Source organism: Conger conger, chromosome 12 (genome assembly GCF_963514075.1).
Source record: "Conger conger chromosome 12, fConCon1.1, whole genome shotgun sequence".
NCBI lineage: Eukaryota > Metazoa > Chordata > Actinopteri > Anguilliformes > Congridae > Conger > Conger conger.
Window position 1 is genome coordinate 35552835 of NC_083771.1, and position 22294 is coordinate 35575128.

The 22294-nt window shown below is 38.2% G+C and overlaps 1 protein-coding gene across 1 annotated transcript; it reads left to right on the forward strand.

Annotated features, from left to right (window-relative positions):
• Positions 1–381: 381 nt before the first annotated feature.
• On the forward strand, positions 382–22092 carry LOC133141574 (uncharacterized). The gene is made up of 4 exons (XM_061262140.1): positions 382–435; positions 1709–1856; positions 6074–7302; positions 21941–22092. The coding sequence occupies exons 2-4, from the start codon at positions 1720–1722 to the stop codon at positions 22090–22092; spliced, it is 1518 nt and encodes a 505-aa protein (XP_061118124.1). The 5' UTR covers positions 382–435; positions 1709–1719.
• The last annotated feature ends 202 nt before the right edge of the window (positions 22093–22294 follow it).

A 22294-nucleotide genomic window follows, 5' to 3' on the forward strand; every position in this document is an offset into this window, starting at 1 on the left:
TTAATAGCACTTTACAAAGGCAGTCAATGATGGTAATAATTCAAACACAAATTGTCTTATCTTTACTATTCAATTAATTCTGCTGTAAATGTCAGAATGTGTAGCCTAGATGGGGGTCAGCCAAACATTACAATAGTCATTTAAATGATTTAGGTGAACCAACCAATTTTTGCACTTCTTAATCACTAATTCATTGTGAAAATTATAGCTCATTTGAACAAGTAAAGTTTAACATTTATCCAGTTCCACAGAAATAACCCTTGTAAGTGTGACAGAAGGAATCGTATCTCCAGAAGGTAAAAATAGCACATTCAAGCATCCCAGTCTCACAGGCAGGTTAAATACGGTTGACAGTCTCGGATATATATGAGTTGCACTCTGTGAATGTGAACGGGTTGTTGAAGTTTGAGAAGCAAGAACAGATTTAACTAACTGGTGAGCAAAGGGAATACTATTTATTTTCCTTATTTTACGATATTCAGTTGCATGTATTCCATATATTTGACATTAGTGTGCATGTCTTCAAGTTACGTCCATGGCAAAGCACAATGATAATAATAATAATAATAATAATAATAATAATAATAATATTATATTGTCCCGATTCACCCTAATACATTAAATGGTGATTAGTGGATTCACCTTAATCACCATTTAATAGTTAATGACTATGAAACGGTGCACATTTTAATGTGCATTCTTCTGTTTTCATTTGCTTAACCCAGCTAACATTTAATGATAGAATTGCCAACTAACAAGATCAACTACGAATAAAATGCTTGAAATGCTTGGTTGAATCAGTGTGCATACCTCCGAAAGTTTTCTATGCAGATGTCATCAGTACAAATATGAGCATTTACAAATTTACTAATCACTTAAGCCTGTGATATATTTAAATATAGTTTACATCCTGCTGTGTAGTTATAAATAGAGCTGGGCATTTGTCACAGAAAATATTGACTATTGCCGAGCAGTTATGGCAAAGTTGTTGAAAACCATGGAAAACAGGAATAAATCATATTTACAAATATATTTATTTATAGTATATTGAAAGATGTCAAGTGCAGCAGTGGCAAATAATTGAAATAACATGTGCAACTGTTAAATTGGTTCAAGTTTAAAAAAATCTAATTAAGAACGAATAGTCTACAAGTAAAATACATTGATTGGCTTGTGCATTTATTTGCTTCATTTGGTGAGTCAGACAGAAAGTCTGTTTTGCCTCTAACAAGTTGTTAGAAATAGAGCATGCTCAAATTGATTTAACCAAAAAAACATAATAACCATGTGTTCATTTTTATGTGTTCAAAGTTTGTTTTGGTATACAGCATGCTGTTAGGTTTGGTCTGTTATGAATGAATGCCTAAATGTTACTGTAATGCAGAAAAGAGTAAATGTTAAACTCAAACAATTAATTTCACTTCACAGAAGCAACACAATAACACCCCTTTCCTCGCTATTTTTCTGTCCAGCTGTTTTACAGGGCATGTTCAAAAAGGGAAACCCAACACTAATAACAACCTCCAAGCTTATTATTCACTTTGTGATCTTTTGAAGTTGATCTTTTGAGCATTCCTAGAAAATTCTCATGCACTTGTTTCTATTTACAGCCTGTGCCAGGTTATTTTATGAAGATATACAATCACAAATCCTAATAGGAATAAGATTCTTAATAAACTACATGATAATATTTGTTTGTTTTTTCCAGGGGGAGTCAGAATGTCGCAGAACAAAAGTCCAGAGGAGTCCATATGTAATGCCTCTCTGATTCGAAATGTGTGGGAAATCAGAACGAAATCTCATACGATAAAACTGAAGACAGAAGAGGAAAGGGTGTCAAAGAGTGCACTGAAACAGTAAGACCTGTCCCATGTAGTCTGTGTGTAAATATTGACTCCTATTTTTCTGAAAACCTCCTCTAAAGACACCTGTGACAGCAGCAATTCAAATGAGAAAATCATCACACGACGCAGTGGCCCGCATGTGTATGTTTTCATTTGATTTCAATCATATAGGGGATATTATAAAAAAGTAATATCATAATCTTCTATTTTAATCCATCACTATGACAACCTGTGGCCATTTCATTTAGCTATGCTGCTAATTTCACACTTCTCTCAACCTTGCACTAACAAATTGGAATGTAACGGTGCATTTGGAACACATACAAATATAAAGAGTGTTGACTGTGCACACCCTTAGTACATCAGATATATATATATCCTCCTGTAAAACTTAAAAAAATGGTTAGTGTGGAACCATAGCACAATTCCTTCTTCTGAAAACATTTTAAAAATATTTCAAATAAATGTATAACCTCATTAGATAGACAATAGCCACTTACAGAGAGGTTGAAATGTGATACAGGGTGGCAAATGCTTGCTTCTTCTTGTAGTCTTACATAGGTTTCCAAAAACAGAAAAGGATTGATGTCTCGCAAGTGTCTGTGCAAACTTGGCTAAGACGCACATTATCTTTCTTTTTTTGAGCGCCTCTTATTCCTCAAGAGGGATGAGTAAACCCGGACTCAATACTTATTTTCCCAGTGGAAGGCAGGGATAATTGCCTGTAACTGTGAATTGCATTTACAACAGCTGGCTTTGAATTTAGCCAGGCAATTTTTACTTCCTCAGGAACTTCTCTGCAGCCCTTTGGTTGCCCAAGGAGTGTGATGCTCTTCAGGAATCACCAGCGTCCTGTAGTTTTACCATTCAGAATTGCTCCTATATGCTTCTAAGATGAGTAAGTACTGGATCATGTTCCTGGATTCCATGTCAGTCACCTGATGAATCTTCACTGCCCCACTTAGACAAGCAACATGCCTTCTTCTAGACTTATGTAATATGATGTCATGCCGTATGTTTGAACCTAAATATAGCAGCATTCTCTGTTTCCTTCTTTGGAGCTTTCAGCAATGGCTGTTTTTCCCCCATTGGCTAAAGATCAGAGTGCACTTTCATAACTAGGCAGTCTGTATATTTCTCTGCATTCTGTTAAAGTGCAATTATTTTGCTCTTCAATCAGTCAATCAATCAATCAATCATTTGACCAATAAGCAATCAGTCAATCAATCAAGCTATCAATCTGTCTGTATGTCTGTATAGTTTCCTTTGCACACGGTCATACAACACTTCACAATGGAAATTTTCCAGAAGAGAATTTTAATAACTATTTTGTTCCTCACCTTGGATTATGGCTGCTAAAGTCTCATTGTCTCAGGAATGGACATATTTCAAAGATCTGCAGAAAGCTGTGATTTTCTTTCAAGTCCCCTCACCTCCAGAATACTCATATCTTCAGATTTCATAGGCACACTATGTCAGGTCAATTGGCATTCAACTTCACCACATATGTGTTTTGTTGCTTTGGCTCAATCTATTCCAGTTACAAAGGCATTTTTCTGGGACATTTCTGTATTGGCATCTATCCTCCTCTGAATGTCTAACCATCTATAACCAGCATATGGTTTATCTTCCAAGATGAAAGAACCCACCTGCTTGGTATTCTAAACACAGTTTCTGACACACAGTGGAGACTTGCTGAGTGCCAATCAGATAATTACTGGTCAAGAGTAAGTGACAAAATGTCCTCTCTTCAAAGCTTTTGACCATCAACTGAAATCAGTTTCTAAAATGTATTTTAAGTTGTAATTTTGTACATTCTTGGTTAATCACTGAAACACTAAAACTGGCTGTAAATTATAACTTTATATTTATTGATAGATTCAGTGCGACTCAGCCTTTAAATATATTTTAAAAAACGCCTTCTCCCTTGAAAGACAGCATTACATATGATGTATACTTATTCCTCCTGGTCCTGTCATCAATGGCTAAAATGTTACTAATTGTGCATTAATGAGGCCAAATGAGTTGTTTGAAGAAGCTTTGACACTGCATCCAGCATTTATTTAAATATGAAATGTGGTTTTATTGTACACTTAATTTGTCTTATTCATCATTATCAGTAACATTGCTCCATTTCTGGCTCTGTCGTTGTATTATTATTGTCTGTTTCATATTTGTGCTTTTCATTTTACACTGCATGAAGTTTAACCCTTAAGTAGCACCCCTTTTCTTTACACAAACTTGAAAATCAAAACTTTAATAAAAGTTACAGAAGCTCAAACACAGTGAAAGTGGAAGATTCTTTTCTCACTGAAAGTGGATACAGATTACTGTGGCAGTGCCTGGTGCACTTAGAAACACACTGAAGCCACAGCCGTAACACTGGACAAATTCCCTTTCAAATTAGATGACAATAGCATTCTGCATCATTTTTCTAAGCTATGTCTAGGCTGTTTCCAAAAAGTACATTTGAAAACTACAAAAGGACACATGGAAACTAAATTTTATTATAGGTCTATATGTAAATTACAGTATTTTGCTCACTAAAGTATACAACACTTTTCATTCAAAAGAAAGTGTTTGCACTTCCCCCCCGCCTGTCACCTTGCCACTACCTCTGCCTCTCCTTGTGCTCTCCACAGATAGCAACAGGTTGAGAAGATTGTAAAAAAAAATAAGTAAAATAATCACAATAACACCTTGTATACTAATATATTCATTGAGGTCCATTGATTGAGGTTTTTGTCAAATACCCAACCCCCATCAACAAGTCAAACACATTGCACAATTACACATGTGATTTATTATTCAGAAGCAGGCTTGCTCCTTATTTCTAAGCATACTGAATAATAATAACATTTTGAGAATGTATTTAGATGATCACTGATATAAAATTGGGTCACAACAATGACAATGTCCTATATTGTGGAGCCAAAGGTGTTTTCACTGTCTTCCTCAGAAATATTCACTCGAGAATACGCAAGACTGATGAAAGAATCTTTGGAAGTCCCCCAAAGGAAGACCTCTATTTAGACGTAGGCATCGCAAAATTGTTGCAAAACGTCAACCTTTTTGGACATAAAATCTCAGGAATAAAGAATAGCTACTGTTTCAGTACACAGGCAAAATAAATGCTGTGTTGTTTTATGAAAGCCTAACAAACTATACACCTTTAGAAACATAATGTCATGCTAAAATGCTTCTCAGTCGTTACTCCAATACCATACCACTAGCCAGTTCTAAGTTCAACTGAAGTCATACTGTATTTTATGCTCACGGACGGGGATCACACATTCACTGTGCAACAGGATTACTCATAATGGTTAGAGAAGTTTGTACATGGGCTATTCTTGTGGCAGAGCCTATAAAAAATGTAGGAAATAGCATTCATATGTACAAGTACTTTTGTATAAGTATGCAGCGGCAAAACAGACAACAATGATAATGTTAGCACGTTTTACACTTTGATTATTATACATTTGGTTTGCTGGACTCTTGCTGTGAAAAGCTGAAATACTGACATTTCGTGTAGTAAGGATTTCCAAAATGTAGAGAAGATGCTTGTTTTGCCACCCACTTGTTACAAAACAAGGAACTGTTGTCACTAAAGCAATGGCCTCTTAAAATAGGTTACAGCATTAAAAACCATGATTTTTAATGCTTTCAAATGGTATATCCTGTTACCATAGTGATTGAAAATTGCATGAAAATGGAATAAATAAATAAAAAACCCACACTCGCCCAGCAATTGGGCACTCACAAAGTGTGCAAACCTCAGCTGCATGTGAAGTGTCTTCTTTCAATGTATGGCAGTATGATAAAAAACAGTTGCTGACACCAGATTCTTTGGAAGAGAGTGCTTCCTAGTCTGTGTTTTCCTGAACATAGATGTTTTCAACAATAACCACAGCAACTGGTGACAAATAAATAACAAATATACTGTAAATCATAGACCATTACAAAATATATGAGAGATTTGAAACATATACTGCCTAGACACCCCTCTTTCTCCATCTCACATAATGAGCAAATAGATATGTAGTATCTTACTGTAAATATGTAAGGTCGTTAGTCTTATTTTAGAGACTGTTATAACTCACATGCTTATATTTCTCAGTTTCATCATAATGAACTTACTAGATGATGGCTGTGGCAAAAATTGTACGTTGATATCAACAGCAGTGGATTTTATATGAATGACCATAAAAGTCACTACTCTCTGCTTTCAGGATAAACGAGGAATGGCAGATGCGTATGACAACCGAGAGGAAGGCACCACCAAGGCTGCAGCAGAAATCCAGGCACAGTGACAACACAGCTCTTCAGAATTACTTGAACAAACCATTTCTCTCTTACACAAGTAGAAATTCAGAGTTTTCAAACTCAAAGTTGCAAAACCAAAGGGGGCTATTTTCCAAAAGGGTAAAGAATATTAGTGATATCTATCATGATCAACCATCTCTGTTAAAGTGGGGGAAGTCTTGGAAGTTCTCACGGCCCACATTGCACATGGAAGAGGAGGCACAAGCAAAAAGTGTATCAGATTGGGGTAAGTCATGGAAATTCTCAAATCTGCAACCCGACCTGGAAGGTCAAACTTGGTCAGAGCAGGACTTATATAATGATGACTTAGATTTCCAACAGCATAATGACACAACATTTTTGTCAAAGGAGGTCAAGTCAAATGCTTTTTCGAGGTCCCAATCTTTTGAGGAGAGTTTGTGTTTGTCGGAATGGGAACCGTCTTGGAAGTTCTCAAAGCATCCTAGCCATGAAGAAGAATCATTATCAGAAGAAGAGCAATTCAATACTTCCATGGATATTGAAACCGATGAAGACATGTGTCAGTCAAAAGGAAATATACTCTTGGATTCTTACCTTCATGAGAATGAAATGTCAGAATGGAGAGATTCCTGGAAAGTGTCAAAGCCTGAAGAGACTGATTACCAGTCTGTAGAATTGGAACCTGAGGAAGCTGTGGATCATGAATTCAATGAAGATGAAACACCTGTTTCAAAGTGGTGTAAGTCTTGGATGATACTGTATCACGAGCTGCCTAAAAATAAATCTCAGTCCTCTGACTGGAGTGAGTCTTGGAAGCTCTTGCATGTTCCATCACAACAAGAAAACGATAATCACACAGATGAAGACTTGTCTGAGGAGTCATCAGATATTGACACTTTTGAGAGCATGTTTCTGCCAACAAGGGACAAGATGAACATGTTACTGACTTCCCAAGATTGCTCTGTTTCTGAATGGAGTAGGTCCTGGGAGATCACAAAACCCCAGGCTCAGGCTCTGTCCCAGAATGATCAGAAACACAAGACAGGACAACATGAGTCAGAGGAAATTTTAGATTTTCGGCCTGAAAAAGAGAATTGTGTGATAATCAAGAGCAAGTCTCGACAGTTCCTGAGTCCCCAGTTCTTCAGTGATGAGTTGTCTACAATTGATTGGGGTGAGTCCTGGAAGTTTTTGAAGCCTCAATCTTGCCAGAAGATTGACACAGGTGAATATTTTATTGGCCACTTGGAAACAAAGAAGAGATTTCTTTCTGACTGGAGTGAGTCCTGGAACTTCACCCAGAAGAAATTATGCACTGATAGACCATCTCTTACAGAGTGGGAAAACTCCTGGCTTTCCATATCTCAGCCTCATATTTGCGAGGCACCATTAATAAAAGAAAACCACATGGATTTACCCCCGGGTATGTTTCTGTCCAAGAGTGTCAAGTTTAGAAACATATTAAATTCTATGCTGCACAATGACAAGCCATCTCTTTCAGAATGGGATGAGTCTTGGAAAATTACAAATCTCCTGATTTCCCAGCAAACTGAGTTTGAGGAATGCTCTGAAATCCAGAATGACAATGAGATAATGTTTCACTTAAAATCTGGGAAGGGCAGAATATTCTTTGAACCTCACTTCCATGAAGAGAAATTGGAAAAATGGGGTGAGTCCTGGAAGTGTGCAAAACATCAGGGCAGAGATGGAGAAATTTTATCAAGGAAACCTGAGATCATTCAGTTCCAGAATTCAGAATGGGTTACTTCCTGGAAGTTCTTAAGCCTTCCATTTCACCAGAAGAAAGAGTTTTGGGAGAAAAGCTGGACCAAATACTTACTTTATGATAACAAGTCCAATGTGGCAGAGATCTGCAGCGAAAATCCATCAAACTGGGGAAATTCCTGGAAGATATCAAATCCTCATCCACCCATGGAAAATGGATCCTGGTTAAAAGCCAAGGATTTCCATCCCCAAAATGAATCAATATTTCTATCAAAAGGCAGGTGCACAAAATTATTGTTTTCACTACTAGATAGGCATGACAGGCAATTTCTGAGATTGTGGTGCCATTCCTGGAAGTTGTTGAAACCCTATGCAGAGCACCAAACAAAATCAGGCAAAAGTCGTTCTCAGGATTCTGACTTGCATATGCATATAATGTCAAGGAGGAGCAAAGCAAAGAAGGTACTGTCTCAGCTGGAAAAGGAGAAATTATCTCCAAGAAAGTGGGGTGATGCCTGGAAGTTAGCAAAGTCACAGCCACGGCAAAAGAGAGGATCTTGGTTAAAGATGAGCAAGGAAACTATAAATGAGGATACAACACATAATGCTGACTGGAGCCAGTCTTGGAAGTTCTTATACACTCAGAAAAGTGAAGACAAATCATTTATGTCAGAATGGGAAGAGTCCTGGAAGTACTTACTTACCCATCAACAAGACAGCGAGCAAGAAAGGTCAAAATAAAAGCAGTTCAAATGATCTTTATGTGTCTGGTTGCACATGACTGAAAAAATCACTAGCAGAGAGAAGACAGACAAACATCTGAAATGGTATAATGACATGGACTGAAAAATATGGAAGTTGAAGAGAAAGGATTTATGAGCCAAATTTACCTGTGTTAACTTCATACATGATTATAAAGAATTGCGAACCATGTATGGGGATTATTAGAACCAAAACCACAAGTACATATATGAAATGCTGTAGGTTCATTATTGTATGCTTGTGTGGTAAAATAGATTCAGAATTATTATATTCTATTATATTATATAAATGTCCTCAAGTGCCACATGTTATTTATAGCTTACTCTAGGCTATTGAAACACAATGTAAAAATAAAAATATGGTAATTCCAGTTTGATCCCCTGTCTTCAACTTTGTCTTCAACTATTCTCAACTATGAAAATGAAAATTCAATTGTGAATTCATTTATTAAATCACATTTTCTCCAGCAATCTAATCACATGTATGTGAGGTGTAAGTTTTTTGTCGCTTAACTGGCCATGAGGGAGAATCAGTCATTTACTGGTCTTTCAGACGCAAATAATGCAACCAAAAGAGAGGGTCCCTTATATAGCTCCTGCCACATTTCCAATTTTATAAAAAAATAATTGATTGGATACAGTTTAGAAAAACACACACCTGTGTATATAAGGTCCCACAATACACACTGCATGCCAGGAAAAAAGTCATGAAGTCAAAGGAAGTCTCTGTAGACCTCACAATAAAATTATGGCAAGGATCAGGGCAAGGGCATGAAACATTGCGAAATGAAGGAACTGTTCCGAGAGTTGACCATCCAGCCAAACTGAGTAATTTGTAAGGTAATCTAATGTAAGGGCCAGAAGGGCCAGAAGGGCCTTGGTCAGGTAGGTGGCAAAGAACCCAATGGTCACAACAGAGCTTCGGACAACGGTGCCGGAATGGCTGGTGCTACTGGTGATATAGCACCACCTGGGAAAAATGCAGTGGTGCTATCATCACACAATCTAATAACATAAACTCACTGTGTTTCGAACAGAACACGGGGAAGCGGACTCATTGATGTGAATTGGACCAATAATTATAGAGAAAAGGACAAATAACTGCACAACGTCCCTGTGTTCAGAAGACTGTTTTAGCACACTATGGCCCAGACACCGCCGTATAAGCCTGCCTGGTTCGTAGTCTTTCGTTAGCAACAGCTTCCCCACCACAACAGCAGAGTCTCACTGGATAATGAAAAGGATTGCGTATGTGACAAAGTTTTTATGAAAACGGAAGAAATTATATTTAGACATTATATTTTTTAGTTATTCACCATGAAAGTTGCACTGTTCGGAACATGGTGAGCTAAATTGGTATTGTGCCGCACTCTATTTTATCAGTGTTCAACAGCTCCACCTGCTGAGTGTTTAGTATAAATTTTAAAAAATGGAAGAGAGAACACACACAGTTATCGTAGTTAGCTAGCCAGGTAAAAATAATAATATAATAATCTCTTGCAAACCATTATAATTTTGAAGACTTGTATGATGACATGGGGACACAGGTTTTTTATAGAAATAATCATTTGTGACTATTGTGAGTTTTTCTCCAGCTGTTGGATACAAAGCAGTCCCAAAACGTGAACATGTAAACATATTGATGTCACTCTGTGATGGCGTTTATGGGGAGCGTGGTCACACAACCACGCAGTCAGCACCAGTAAGATTTGGGTCATTCCAGTGCCTATGGCTTCGAAAGTCCTCAACAGAGATGGGAAAACCTGCCGGAAGGACACCCATCTCAGCAGCACTCCATCAATCAGGCCTGTGTGACATGACATGTTTTCACTTTGTCATTATGTGTTTTTGAGTATAGATTAATGGGCAAATATGGCACTTTTATCTATTTTAAATTAAATCTACAATACAATAAATTGTGGCAAAAGTATTTAATGAAAAAAGTAATCAAACACCCATATCACCTATATGAAGTAATTGCCCCCATTAAACTTAACAACTGGTTGCACCACCTTTAGCAGCAATAACTGCAACCAAACACTTCCACAATTTTATATCAATCTTTCACATCACTGGAATTTTAGACCACTGTACTTTACAGAACTGATTTTATTCATACTAATTTATAGGTTTTTTTAGAATGAACTGCTCGTTGCAGATCCTGTCATTGCATCTCTATTGGGTTCAAATCAGGACTTGAATTTGGCCAATCCAGAAATTACATTTATTATTGCTTTTCTGTTTTGGATCATTATCTTAATATGGTAACAGGATATACTATTTGAGTGTTAAAACTCACGGTTCTTACATTTTTACATTTACATTTTAGTAATTTGTCACTTTTAATCCAAAGTTCTGTCTTTATTAACTATTTTATGATACCTTTGCTTTAGTGACAACTGTTCCTTATTTTGTAACATGGGGTGGGAGCAGCTGAATCCATGTTATGATGGTAATTCCAAAAACATGCTAACTAGGATGAATATTGATAGATTATCCATTGTCTGCTTCGAATTTCTCATGAGAAATTACCATTTTTGTCCGTTTCGCCATTGCATAGACGGACAAAAGTACTTGTATCTAGGAATGCTTTTATCTGCATTTTATATAGGCTCTCTGCAACAGGATCAGCCAACGAGGTCCTCTGACCAGTAGCTTCATACAGGCAATGTCCCTCTCCATGTGCAAGCAACTGCAGTGTAACTTCTTGTCAGGGTTGCCTTGCTTAGGTGGGCATTATCTCTTAGGGCTGCCCTCCCATCACATTCATGTCTCCCTCTTGTAGCCTGTTATCGCTGATTGTGGTTCGTTGCAAACAGGTGTTTTTAATCTATATAAATCTTTCTGAGACCCGGCGCAAAAAAAGGTGGTCATGGAATCCACTGAAATTCATTCGTTCATTATCCTAACCCGCTTATCCTGAACAGGGTCGCAGGGGGGCTGGAGCCTATCCCAGCACACATTGGGCGAAGGGCAGGAATACACCCTGGACAGGTTGCCATTCCATCGCAGGGCACACACACCATTCACTCATTCACTCACACATTCATACCTATGGGCAATTTAGACTCTCCAATCAGCCTAACCTGCATGTCTTTGGACTGTGGAAGGAAACCAGAGTACCCGGAGGAAACCCACACGAACATGGGGAGAACATGCAAACTCTGCACGGAGAGGCCCCGGCCGACGGGAATTTGAACGCAGGACCTCCTTGCTGTGAGGCGGCAGTGCTAACCACTGCACCATCCGTGCCGCCACATCCACTAAAATACCAAATCTATGCAAACTTCAAAATATTAAAATGGCAAACTGAACATGCCCTGCTGTAAAATCCAGCTATGCCAGTTTGACCAGCTTGAGAATTGTGTGCTACCAGCAGTAAGTAAGCCTGCTATCAGCTGTTTGAAAACATAGCTTGAGCTGGTCAAACCATGTCAAGCTGGAAGCTGATATGAACTGGTCAACTAGCTAAACTATGTCGAGCTGGGAGCTGGTCTGAACTGGTCAAGCTTTTCCAAAACCTAGCTTGAGCTGTTTTTTTCAGTATTGTGATTAATTGCTGCTTCATGTGGCTAAAGTTTGTTTTAGAAAGATAGAAACCTCTCTCTAACAGACTCTAACAGACTACAGTATAATTGAATGATATACGTATAAAATACATATGTATATTCTTTTCTGGGAGTAGTGGTGACATTGTCATAGCCATATGCCCTACTGTTCATGAGTTTGAGGTCACTTTGTCTGGACTACATTTGTTGGCTTTAAGTCATCGAGGGTCCAAGGGATCAAATGAGCCACAAATCATCATGCTGCTGCCAGATATGCAGTAGATACTACAATAATTGTTTGTCGTAATGAATTACCCATTGAACTCGATCTAAAAAATATTCAGGAGAAACAACTCTTCTAGCATCTATTGCATATCTGAACCATTTATGTTAAGTTATGGCACACAAAGGATATGCAACCAAATGCAAAACACAAGTCTTTTATTTGACATTATGTTCATTTGTCTCAAACATTGAAATGGGGGGCTACATACACCAAGCACTTTATTAGGAACATTTTTACTTTATTACACGTACTTATTCATGCGATTATCTAATCAGGCAATTGCGTGGCAGCAGCGCAATACATACAATCATGTAGATATGGTTCAGGAGCTTCAGTTAATGGTCACATCGACCATCAGAATGGGGGAAAATGTGATCCAAGTGACTTTGTCCGTGGAATGATTGTTGGTTGCAAACAGGGTGGTTTGAGTATAACAGAAACTGGTGGATTTTCACACACACTAGTCTCTAGAGTTTGCAAATAATGTTGCAAAAAACAACAACAAAAAAAATCCAGTGAGCAGTAGTTCTGCAGACAAAAAACGCCTTGTTAATACAGGCGTTTACTTCTTAAAAATAATGTACTTATACAACTATTGTTTTATATCCTGCCATAAATTGACTGCACAATGATAAAATGATGACACATATATATATATATATATATATTCTATGTGTATTTTAAATGAGGCTGCATATTTCCAAACTAATATGGGCTTCACTTTATTATGATACGGCATGTATCATCAACACATGTCTTTGATGTATTGTATTTGATGTATAAAAGTACTAAATGTGAGAGCATGAACACATGGCCAGTCATGTTCCTCTACATTGCCTCAGTCATGGAACAGTTTGTACAGGACTATATTTGTCTCCCGCATACCACATCCATATACATATAACCACTACAGATATAAATAGGTTATTACCGATACATATTCCAAATTGGCATGCACATATGCTACATGCATTTTGATATATGTACTCCTTGCTGGGCAAGCTGCCAACTGCCAGGGATCTGAGGCCAAGAATACCAGTACACGTGAAATAGCCATGCATGTTCTCCTGTACACATGAGCAACCCATCAACTACATTTTCACACTTCATCATTATCTACTGTTTCAGGGCAGCTGTAACTGTAGACAGTATACAGTAACCTGGGTCTGACTGTGTATTTATTAGATGGAAACTGATTATACATTATATTAGTACAATCAAAGCATTTTCCTTCTGATGAAATTCCTGTGAATTAACAACTTATCGGCATGACACATCCATGTAATATTGAAAGAAAATCTGAAATGAGGCTTTATTGGGAAACTGTTGGGTTTGAATATACCATGGCCAGTGTTTTTGTAAGGGTAAAGGTTTGTTATTATTTTGGGAACCACTATTATATCATAGCATTGGAAAATTCACTATTTAAGAAATTTGCTTGAAAAATTCAGATTGTATAATTTTATTTCACAGTCAAGCCAACTATTTGTTCAATATCAGTGGCAAGACTTGCCTTCTGGGCTCGCAAACTCACATTGTTGTTTTAAATTAAAGGATCTAGCGTATACACTCACCTAGCTGAACTGTTGGACACTATTTTGTTCCTGAATTAAATTCAAGCGACCAACATAGTTTGCACACACTAATGACCAACTGGGGTCAGATATGACCAATTTCAAAACTAATGAAAAATCGTAGCCCCAATCAATAAAAATTAAATAATTAAAAAAATATTTGTTTAATTAAAATGTGATTAAACATGTTAAATACATTTAATTGTCATTAAGGAAGTGTCAGTGTTATCATGTCAGGAAAAATCCAGACAGCCAGAAGTTGGAAGGAGAAAGAGGCTAAGAGTAGTGCAGAGGCAAAGTTAATGACTATATTCTTTTCATCAGATATGTGAGTTTATCAAGCAATATTGGAAGACAGGTAGAGTTAACTTAGAAAGGCTGGCTAGCTAAGTTAGCTAACTTGGCTATTTACCGTTACAGTTCTGTTCCTGCCCTGACCCACTAATGTTATCACAGTGAAAATTCCATTAAAATTCCCTGTTGCCATTCTCTCTAGGAATAACACACTCGGTCAAGGTGCTGTTATTAAGCACTAACTTTAGGCTAATATTGATGTAATCGGTAGCTTGCCAGTATAAGTTACGGGTCTAACCAGCTCTCCTACAAGCCTCAGAAGCCATCTTCAATTCTTTTGGGAATATCTATGGTTCATTAGCATTTTTGATATATGGGAGAAATTATTGGAGTTATTTTTCTTTATCGCTTGTTTGAGATCCACCTATGGGGAATGACATGCATCATAACCTCTGCAGAAAAATCTGTCCTTACTCGACTTGGTATCGACTTTGCATTTTCACTAAACCATTCTGGTTTGGGAACTGAGAAGCTATTTTTATCAGGGCTCTCAGCCTTCGATATAAACCATTCCTGCTTAGCTACCCATGCCAGCCTATGTCAGCTATCAGCTACATGGCTCTTTCTAAAGCCCGCTTCCCTCAACTCCAACGAGCTATGCTTGTGTGGTGCTCTTATCTCGGCCAGGGAAAACCACACTCTGTGCCCTGTGCTTGGGCTTTAAACATGCCCAAGAGCCCATTGGCACTCCTGAGGGCTGCAGCCATTGCCTGGTGCTGCCCTGAAACAGTCGCTGCTTCCCACAGAGATGACCTTGGTCAATATGACTTGGATAAAGGGGTCTACTGCAGCCTCTCGGCCCTTCCACTCACAGTTGGGCAGACCAGTCTGACTGGGAAGTATTGGGCCTCCCCCCTCTTCAGCCACAGTTCATCTCAACACTGAATGGCCAGCCTTCCGGAACCCCGCCGATGAGGAAGGGGATGTTTATGACAGGGAATTCCTAGGCCCCTAGAAAACTGCATTTCCCAATCCTTCCGGCTTGCACAAAGCATATGAAACCAGCTCTTTGTCGCCTGGGGCCCCGTCTGCAAAGGGAAAGAAGCGGCTGTCCAAATGGCTGGTGGATTGCTATAGCATATGAGTCAAAGGGGATAATGCCCCCCCCGGGCCTTCATTCCACAAAAAGCATGGCTGCATCATGGGCCTATCCCCCTTACTCATGGGGTTTCCATGCAGGAGATCTGTTTAGCCGCAGGCTGGAATTCCACATTCTTGCCTCACGTGTCAGGTTCTACCACCTGGACGTTACCAGTTCTGGTCCCTGATATGCTATGATCCCAGACCCTGGCCTGGACTGTGTGTAGTACTTCCTCACACGGGATGTGTCAGGCACAACCCTCCCCTCAAGGAGCAGGTGCTGGCCTGACAGTGTCTCAGTTTTGAGCATACATAGGGCAATCTGGGAGTTGTCCATATCTCCCCATAGGTGGATCTCAAATGTCATAACCCCAGTTCTCTGAAACCATGTGGAGAGATCCACCAAGACTGCCCTGCTTGCTGTGCCCAGGAAGCGAATATGTTCACTGAGGAGTAGTGCTGAAGTGTCCTATATGCTCTTACAGGAGGACTGCTGCCTCATGTAGCACTGGATGTGCTACTATCTGTCAAAACCAGACTTGGTGCAATTGGATGCTTCTGCAGGGGTCATGATGGGTGTCATTCACCATAAGTGCATCTCTCTGTTTCAAAGAACCGGGTTACATTACATTACATTGCATTACAGGCATTTGACAGATGCTCTTATCCAGAGCGACGTAAAACAAAGTGCAAAGTGCATACTCATAACCAGGGATAAGTGCGCTGAAGGAACCGAGAGGGAAGTACAATTTCAAGTGCTAACAGTACAACACAGATAAGGACTTGGGCCTATTTGATTAATCTGATTAATGGATAATATTTATATCTGAACTGTTTTTAACTGTTTTAACTCAGTAGAATAAATGCTTCTAAATGAACAATAAACCTACCTACCTACAATTACCTAGTCAAACAAAACTGGAAAAAATATCATCCTAGCAAAATTATGCAAAATTATGTGCAATTATGCGACATTATGTGAAAGTGAAAGAGTTATGACAGTGACCTAAAGTAAAGTACTAATTAAGCAGTCAATTAAATGAAACTTATTCACAATTTTGTGGTAGGAAACAACCATAAAACTAAATACAGCATGCTTACATGTCCAGATTAGGCAACAAGGTGCTGAGAAATGGGTATGGTGCTACCACAAGAAAAAGATAACTTAAATTTACAGACTAGGGAATATAGGTAGCCTAATGGTCAATGGCTTATAGCTACTGTAACAGAGAGGGAAAACTTTGGAGTCACATTGCATTCAAAATTCATTCTTATATGTTGGCTTATAATAAAACAGTAGGCTAAATGATATGATAAGCATGATGTTAGGCAGCATACAAAAAGGGGAAAAATGCAGGTGGTGGTCCAACTAAGGAAATAATATGAACACCAATAGAACAACAGATGGAAAAATCCCAGCAAAAATGAGATAGTTTTAGGGGTGCAGATAGAATAGATACAAATTGCCTTGAAATGGGAGAACGTAAAACTATATTCACAACTCATTATACATTTTACTGTAATAAACACACATACAGAAATGTGTGATTAGCATAAATTGAAACCCCTAAAATACCATACGTGGAATTTTGGCTATTTAAAAAAAAGGGAAAAAAATAATAATCTTCTCTGAGTTTGAAGTACAAAACAGATTTTATTCCATAGTGTAAGCAGTGAATTGTCAGAGCTGGGGAAGACTAAAGCCTGGCATTATAGCCTAGCTGTTGAAAACTCTTTCTCAAGTAAAATGCACTATGCAACAGGTAAAAAGAAAATGGTTTGACATTAATCGGGAGGCAAAAAGGGTGGCACTTTCCTTCCCACAGAGAAGCCTGGAAGGCAGCAGTTTCAGCTCCACCACATATTATGTTTACAGTTTTATTACTTCTCAGGCATCTGTAATGTATCTGTATCTGTATCTGTGTTACTGAGCTAGCTAGGTTGCTACCCCCATCGCTATTAGTTTACTTGTTCTACACATGCCATGCCACTTCTATGCCTTGATGTTTGCAGGTGTAAACTTGAACAAAAAAAATGACATCCAAACACTTTGATGAATTCTACATTATTTGTGCAAATGCTTTTCTGAAGGATTTAAGGTAAATTTTGTTCAGCTCAAGTTTGATAAATGTTTTAGCAATCGCCATGTTTTTGATTCATCTGAACCACCCAGTCGGAATAAAATGCCTCATGTAACCACCCAGTCGAAACAAACTATCCTTTTCCAATTAAAATTTTATTCAGTTTAAATGGGTGGGGTAAATCTTTTGATAGTCCATTTAACAGGAGACTATATGCCATGTAAACACTTAAACTGACTACGTTTTTAGGATGGAATACATATTCTTTCTACAATTGTTCATTCACAGGGTGACACCAAAGAGTTAAGAAATAAAAAAGATCAGCTGTTTAATTGGCCCTTTCACCATGCCATTACAAACAATGCATGTGAACTTCTGGACTGTGCTTTTGTGGATGCCGAACTGATTTGACATGACTCTGTATTCTGCAGAGCTGCAGCTTGTACAGCATGATCGCAACTCGCATGACTAGTGAAACTGGAGCTCTGATGGTCACCCCATCGTGTCATTCTGAAATTTATCTTCCATTCCACATCCTGACACTCCATAAGGACAACATTCTCCCACCAGTCTTTGCTATAGACCTTCATCCATTCACCTCTGGTTTTGGAGGGAGGCAGGGACATTAAGTGTACACATTACATTACATTACATTAATGGCATTTGGCAGATGCTCTTATTCAGAGCGACGTACAACAAAGTGCATACCCATAACCAGGGATAAGTGCGCTGAAAGACCCTAGAGGGAAGTACAATTTCAACTGCTACCCGCACAACAAAGATAAGGACCAGGGCCTATTTGAATTTTTTATTTTTTATTTTTTTTAACAAACATAGCAAAAGTATGACCAAACCCCTTAACTAGCCAAACACTAATTACCTAGCCAAACTAAAAATACTGATACACAAAAAAGTAAATCACAGAAAGACAACAATTAAGGATCACAGGGAGGTAGGGAGGGACGGGGAGAGGTGCTGCTTGAAGAGGTGTGTCTTCAGTTTGCGCTTGAAGGTGGGAAGAGATTCTACAGTTCTGACCTCAACAGGGAATGCCAATGCCAATGTTAAATTTGCATTGTGTTAAAGCTGCTCTTGTGCTCGCTTTCTCAAGTTTAATAGTCACAAGATAATTACAGTACATTCAGCCGACACTGCTGCCTGAAAAGTGACAGCAGAAATTCAAATATTGTCCATAATTCACAATGTATATTTGGAATTGTGCATTTAATCAAAATAATATTTTTCATTCTGATGAAATGCTTGGGGCATGTAAACACACACCTTGATCGGATTCATTTATTCAGTGTGCATGTAAACACTTCATTTGGAATATTCAATCGGAGCAATGTATTTTGAATTATACAAGTAGCCAAGAAATGGCTGAGAAGCCAACAGTCCTTTTACATTTAGACAACATATGAGCCTGAATCACTCACAGCTTGCTGACTGCCACTAGCATTGTTTACTCAAGTCTTAACTTGTGAACTGACAACAACTATGTTACTATATGAGATACCTTCCCGCTTTTTAAATAATAACTTTTCAACAGTTTACTGTGGAGACAGCAGGTGAACTCGACTGCCCTACATAAACACTCTGCAGTCATTTATGGCGATACAATTGCTCGGCCATAAAAAAGTTTTTTTTGGCACTTTGCGGCCACAATGACATTCTTGTTTAGACCCACCAAATCACTAGGGTCAGCCCTTACAACAGGAGACATTTTAATGAGGAGTCAGCAGGCTGCCAGACAGCATTTTGGCATCCACTTCCATTTCCCATGTACAGTCACGGTAAGTGGGCTGCATTTATATAGCGCCAAATTGATGCTTCTCATTCACCCATTCACACACACATACACTCACACACTAACAGCAATTGGCTGCCATGCAAGGTACCACACCCAGGGCTGGATCAAACCAGCAACCCTCCAACTACCAAATGACTGCTCTTAGGACTGCTCTAAAATACTGAACTTTGATATAATTTAACAAATCCTATATCATCTGAGCACCACCGCAACACAAACCTTGCATGTGAAAAGAAGATACCTCATGACCTCGCTGTCACTAGTTAACTCTTTCACACATGCCTCAGAGCACGTCCAATCAAACTCTGGAGCAGTTCCTTTGCAGTGAGAAAGCAATAGACTCAACTAACCAAAATTCACTCATCCGCTGAGCAAAACTTTACGCATGATGGGACACTTTCGAACTGAATCGTGGGGCAGAACATTCTGTTTGTAGTATTAGCTACTAGGTACTAGCTAGGTATCTGGAAGCAATGAGAAAGACAACACGTCCTACCGACAGCCAGTTGTTTTTGAGATGTAGCCTTGGTTCACATTCAAACTGAATATTTTGCTCATAATGGAATACTGGTATACCAACCGGAAAATCACAACTCATACAATTATCCATACACACAGCTGCTCAATTTTCGATATTTTGCTTTTTTTCTCCAAAGGAAGGCAATTCATTTCCCCGACCGAAAGAACAGTTTGGTCGCACATGCCATTTGTTTCAAAGTTATGGTCTGCTATTAAATAATGCCATATGAACACAAACCAAACCAAAGGGAAAGTGCAACATTGTAATGTACTAGACCATGATTCGGAACCAAGCAACCGATTCCCCAAATATCCTGCAGTTGTAATGACGTCTGATTCACTCATATACACTCATCACTTTATTAGGAACATTTTTGCTTTATTACAATTACTTATTCATGCGATTATCAAATCAGGCAATTGTGTGGCAGCAGTGCGATGCATACATATATATGGGTCAGAATGGTCAGAATGGGGAAAAAATGTGATCCAAATGACTTTGACCGTGGAATGATTGTTGGTGACAGACAGGGTGGACTCTCAGAAACTGGTGATCTCCTGGGATTTTCATGCACATTAGTCTCCAAAATTTAGCAAAGAATGGTGCAAAAAAACCAACAACAAAAAAATCCAGTGTACAGCAGTTCTGAAAACAGAAACGCCTTGTTAATGAGAGACGTCAGAAGATATTGGCCAGACTGGTCAAAGCTGACAGGAAAGTGACAGTAACGCAAATAACCACACATTACAACAGTGGTATGCAGAAGAGCATCTCTGAACACACAACACATCTGATAGGCTACAGCAGTATAAGTTTAAAAATAAGTCATAAATACATAATAAAGTGCTCAGTGAGTGTAGTTGTTTTAATTTACCAGCAATTTCTCAAAAAAGTGAACTGGGCAAACACTATCATTTCCTGTACTCATACTTACTGAATCATACAGTTGCATGAGTATAACAATGATAAATTATGCTCTATTACTTCCAAGGCAAGATTGCAAGACAACAAAAAATATTTGTGAATAAAATAGGAGCTGTGAAAGGAAGCTTTCACCAATGGAAAATGACAACAAACAAGCTAAAAGACTGCCTGATACTAATGCTGCAAATGAGAAATAAACTTCCCTTTCCAGACGGTCAGCTGATATGCAGTTATGTTGCAATTGAAAGTAATGAACAATGAATTTATTAAATGAAACCAATTGAATTGTGAAATAAACCAATTATCTGCAATGATTATGTATTTGATATTTAATCCTAGCAATACAAATAATATTTCATTCTGACATGTCTGTTGTAGAACCATGAAGGGTGAAACCAGTAATTGTATATCCTGTAGGCAAAAATAGCATTCTATTCATACAGGCAGGTTATATACAGCTGTCTCACTGGGATATATATGAAATGCTCTGTGCTGCTGTAAACCAATTGTTGGGGAGCTTGACTGAGGACCACACATCTGAAATAGTGGTAAGCAAAGCTATTGTTTCTGTTTAATTTAATAATCTAGATGTAGAGAGGGCTTGTTCCACGATGTTACTAGGAAACATGGCCTGAATGGTATGGATACTGCTTCAAATAATTTAAATGTTTCCATTTTCATGGCTATTAAAATGTTGTTTATTTAAATTAGATTTCATTAATTCAGCTGTGAATTAACATTGCCATATGCTTTGGGCAGTAAACATCAATGAATAATCATAGACATAGGTCATTGTACTTGTCAGTGTTTTTAGTCTTAAATTAATAAGTAGGCATACTACCCTACTCTGACTTCAATATTTACGATATGGCACTTTTTACCTTGCTCCAATCACTCAACATGAAGAAACATTATGTGTAAATTTTATCAGTTGCTCAGTAAAACAATGTATGTAAAAAATCTAAGTTTTGATCATGCATATTATATTTTGTGATGTTTTTCAGAACATTGATAACATTCCTCTTAATGTTCTGTAAAAACCATGCAAGCAAGCAATCAAGCAATGTTCTGAAAGAAATATATTCTTAATTTTTTTTTGTTCAGGTAATGCAGGAAGTCATTGGTTGCTGTGTTTGTTTTTGTTCTCAGGAGAATTCATGATGATGCACGACAAAGCTCAAGAAGTGACATTATATAGCAATGACCAGCTTTTCAATACATGGCAAGCCAGAGTCAATCACTACGAAGAGAAGGAGACGAGTGAAAAAGAGCGTCGCAGGAAAAGCGCTCTGCCACAGTAAGACCTACTGCTACTGCTTTACAATCATATGAATTCATAATTCATCAGCTATGTGCCAGAGCTCACACCAGAGTCCTCTGATACCGAAAGAAAAAAATATGTTTAAGTATTGATTCATTGAGATGACTATGTCAACAACAGTTGAACAACACCAGAAACAAAATAGTTTTTCCTATTTTGCTAGATCTTTGATATATAGCAGC

Excerpts from the sequence above, each read along its gene's own strand:
- LOC133141574 (XM_061262140.1), top strand. The coding sequence starts at position 1,720 with ATGTCGCAGAACAAAAGTCCAGAGGAGTCCATATGTAATGCCTCTCTG. Across the intron at positions 1,857-6,073 it reads TCAAAGAGTGCACTGAAACA|GATAAACGAGGAATGGCAGA; the intron begins GTAAGACCTGTC and ends CTCTGCTTTCAG. Across the intron at positions 7,303-21,940 it reads GTTGTCTACAATTGATTGGG|GAGAATTCATGATGATGCAC; the intron begins GTGAGTCCTGGA and ends TTTTGTTCTCAG.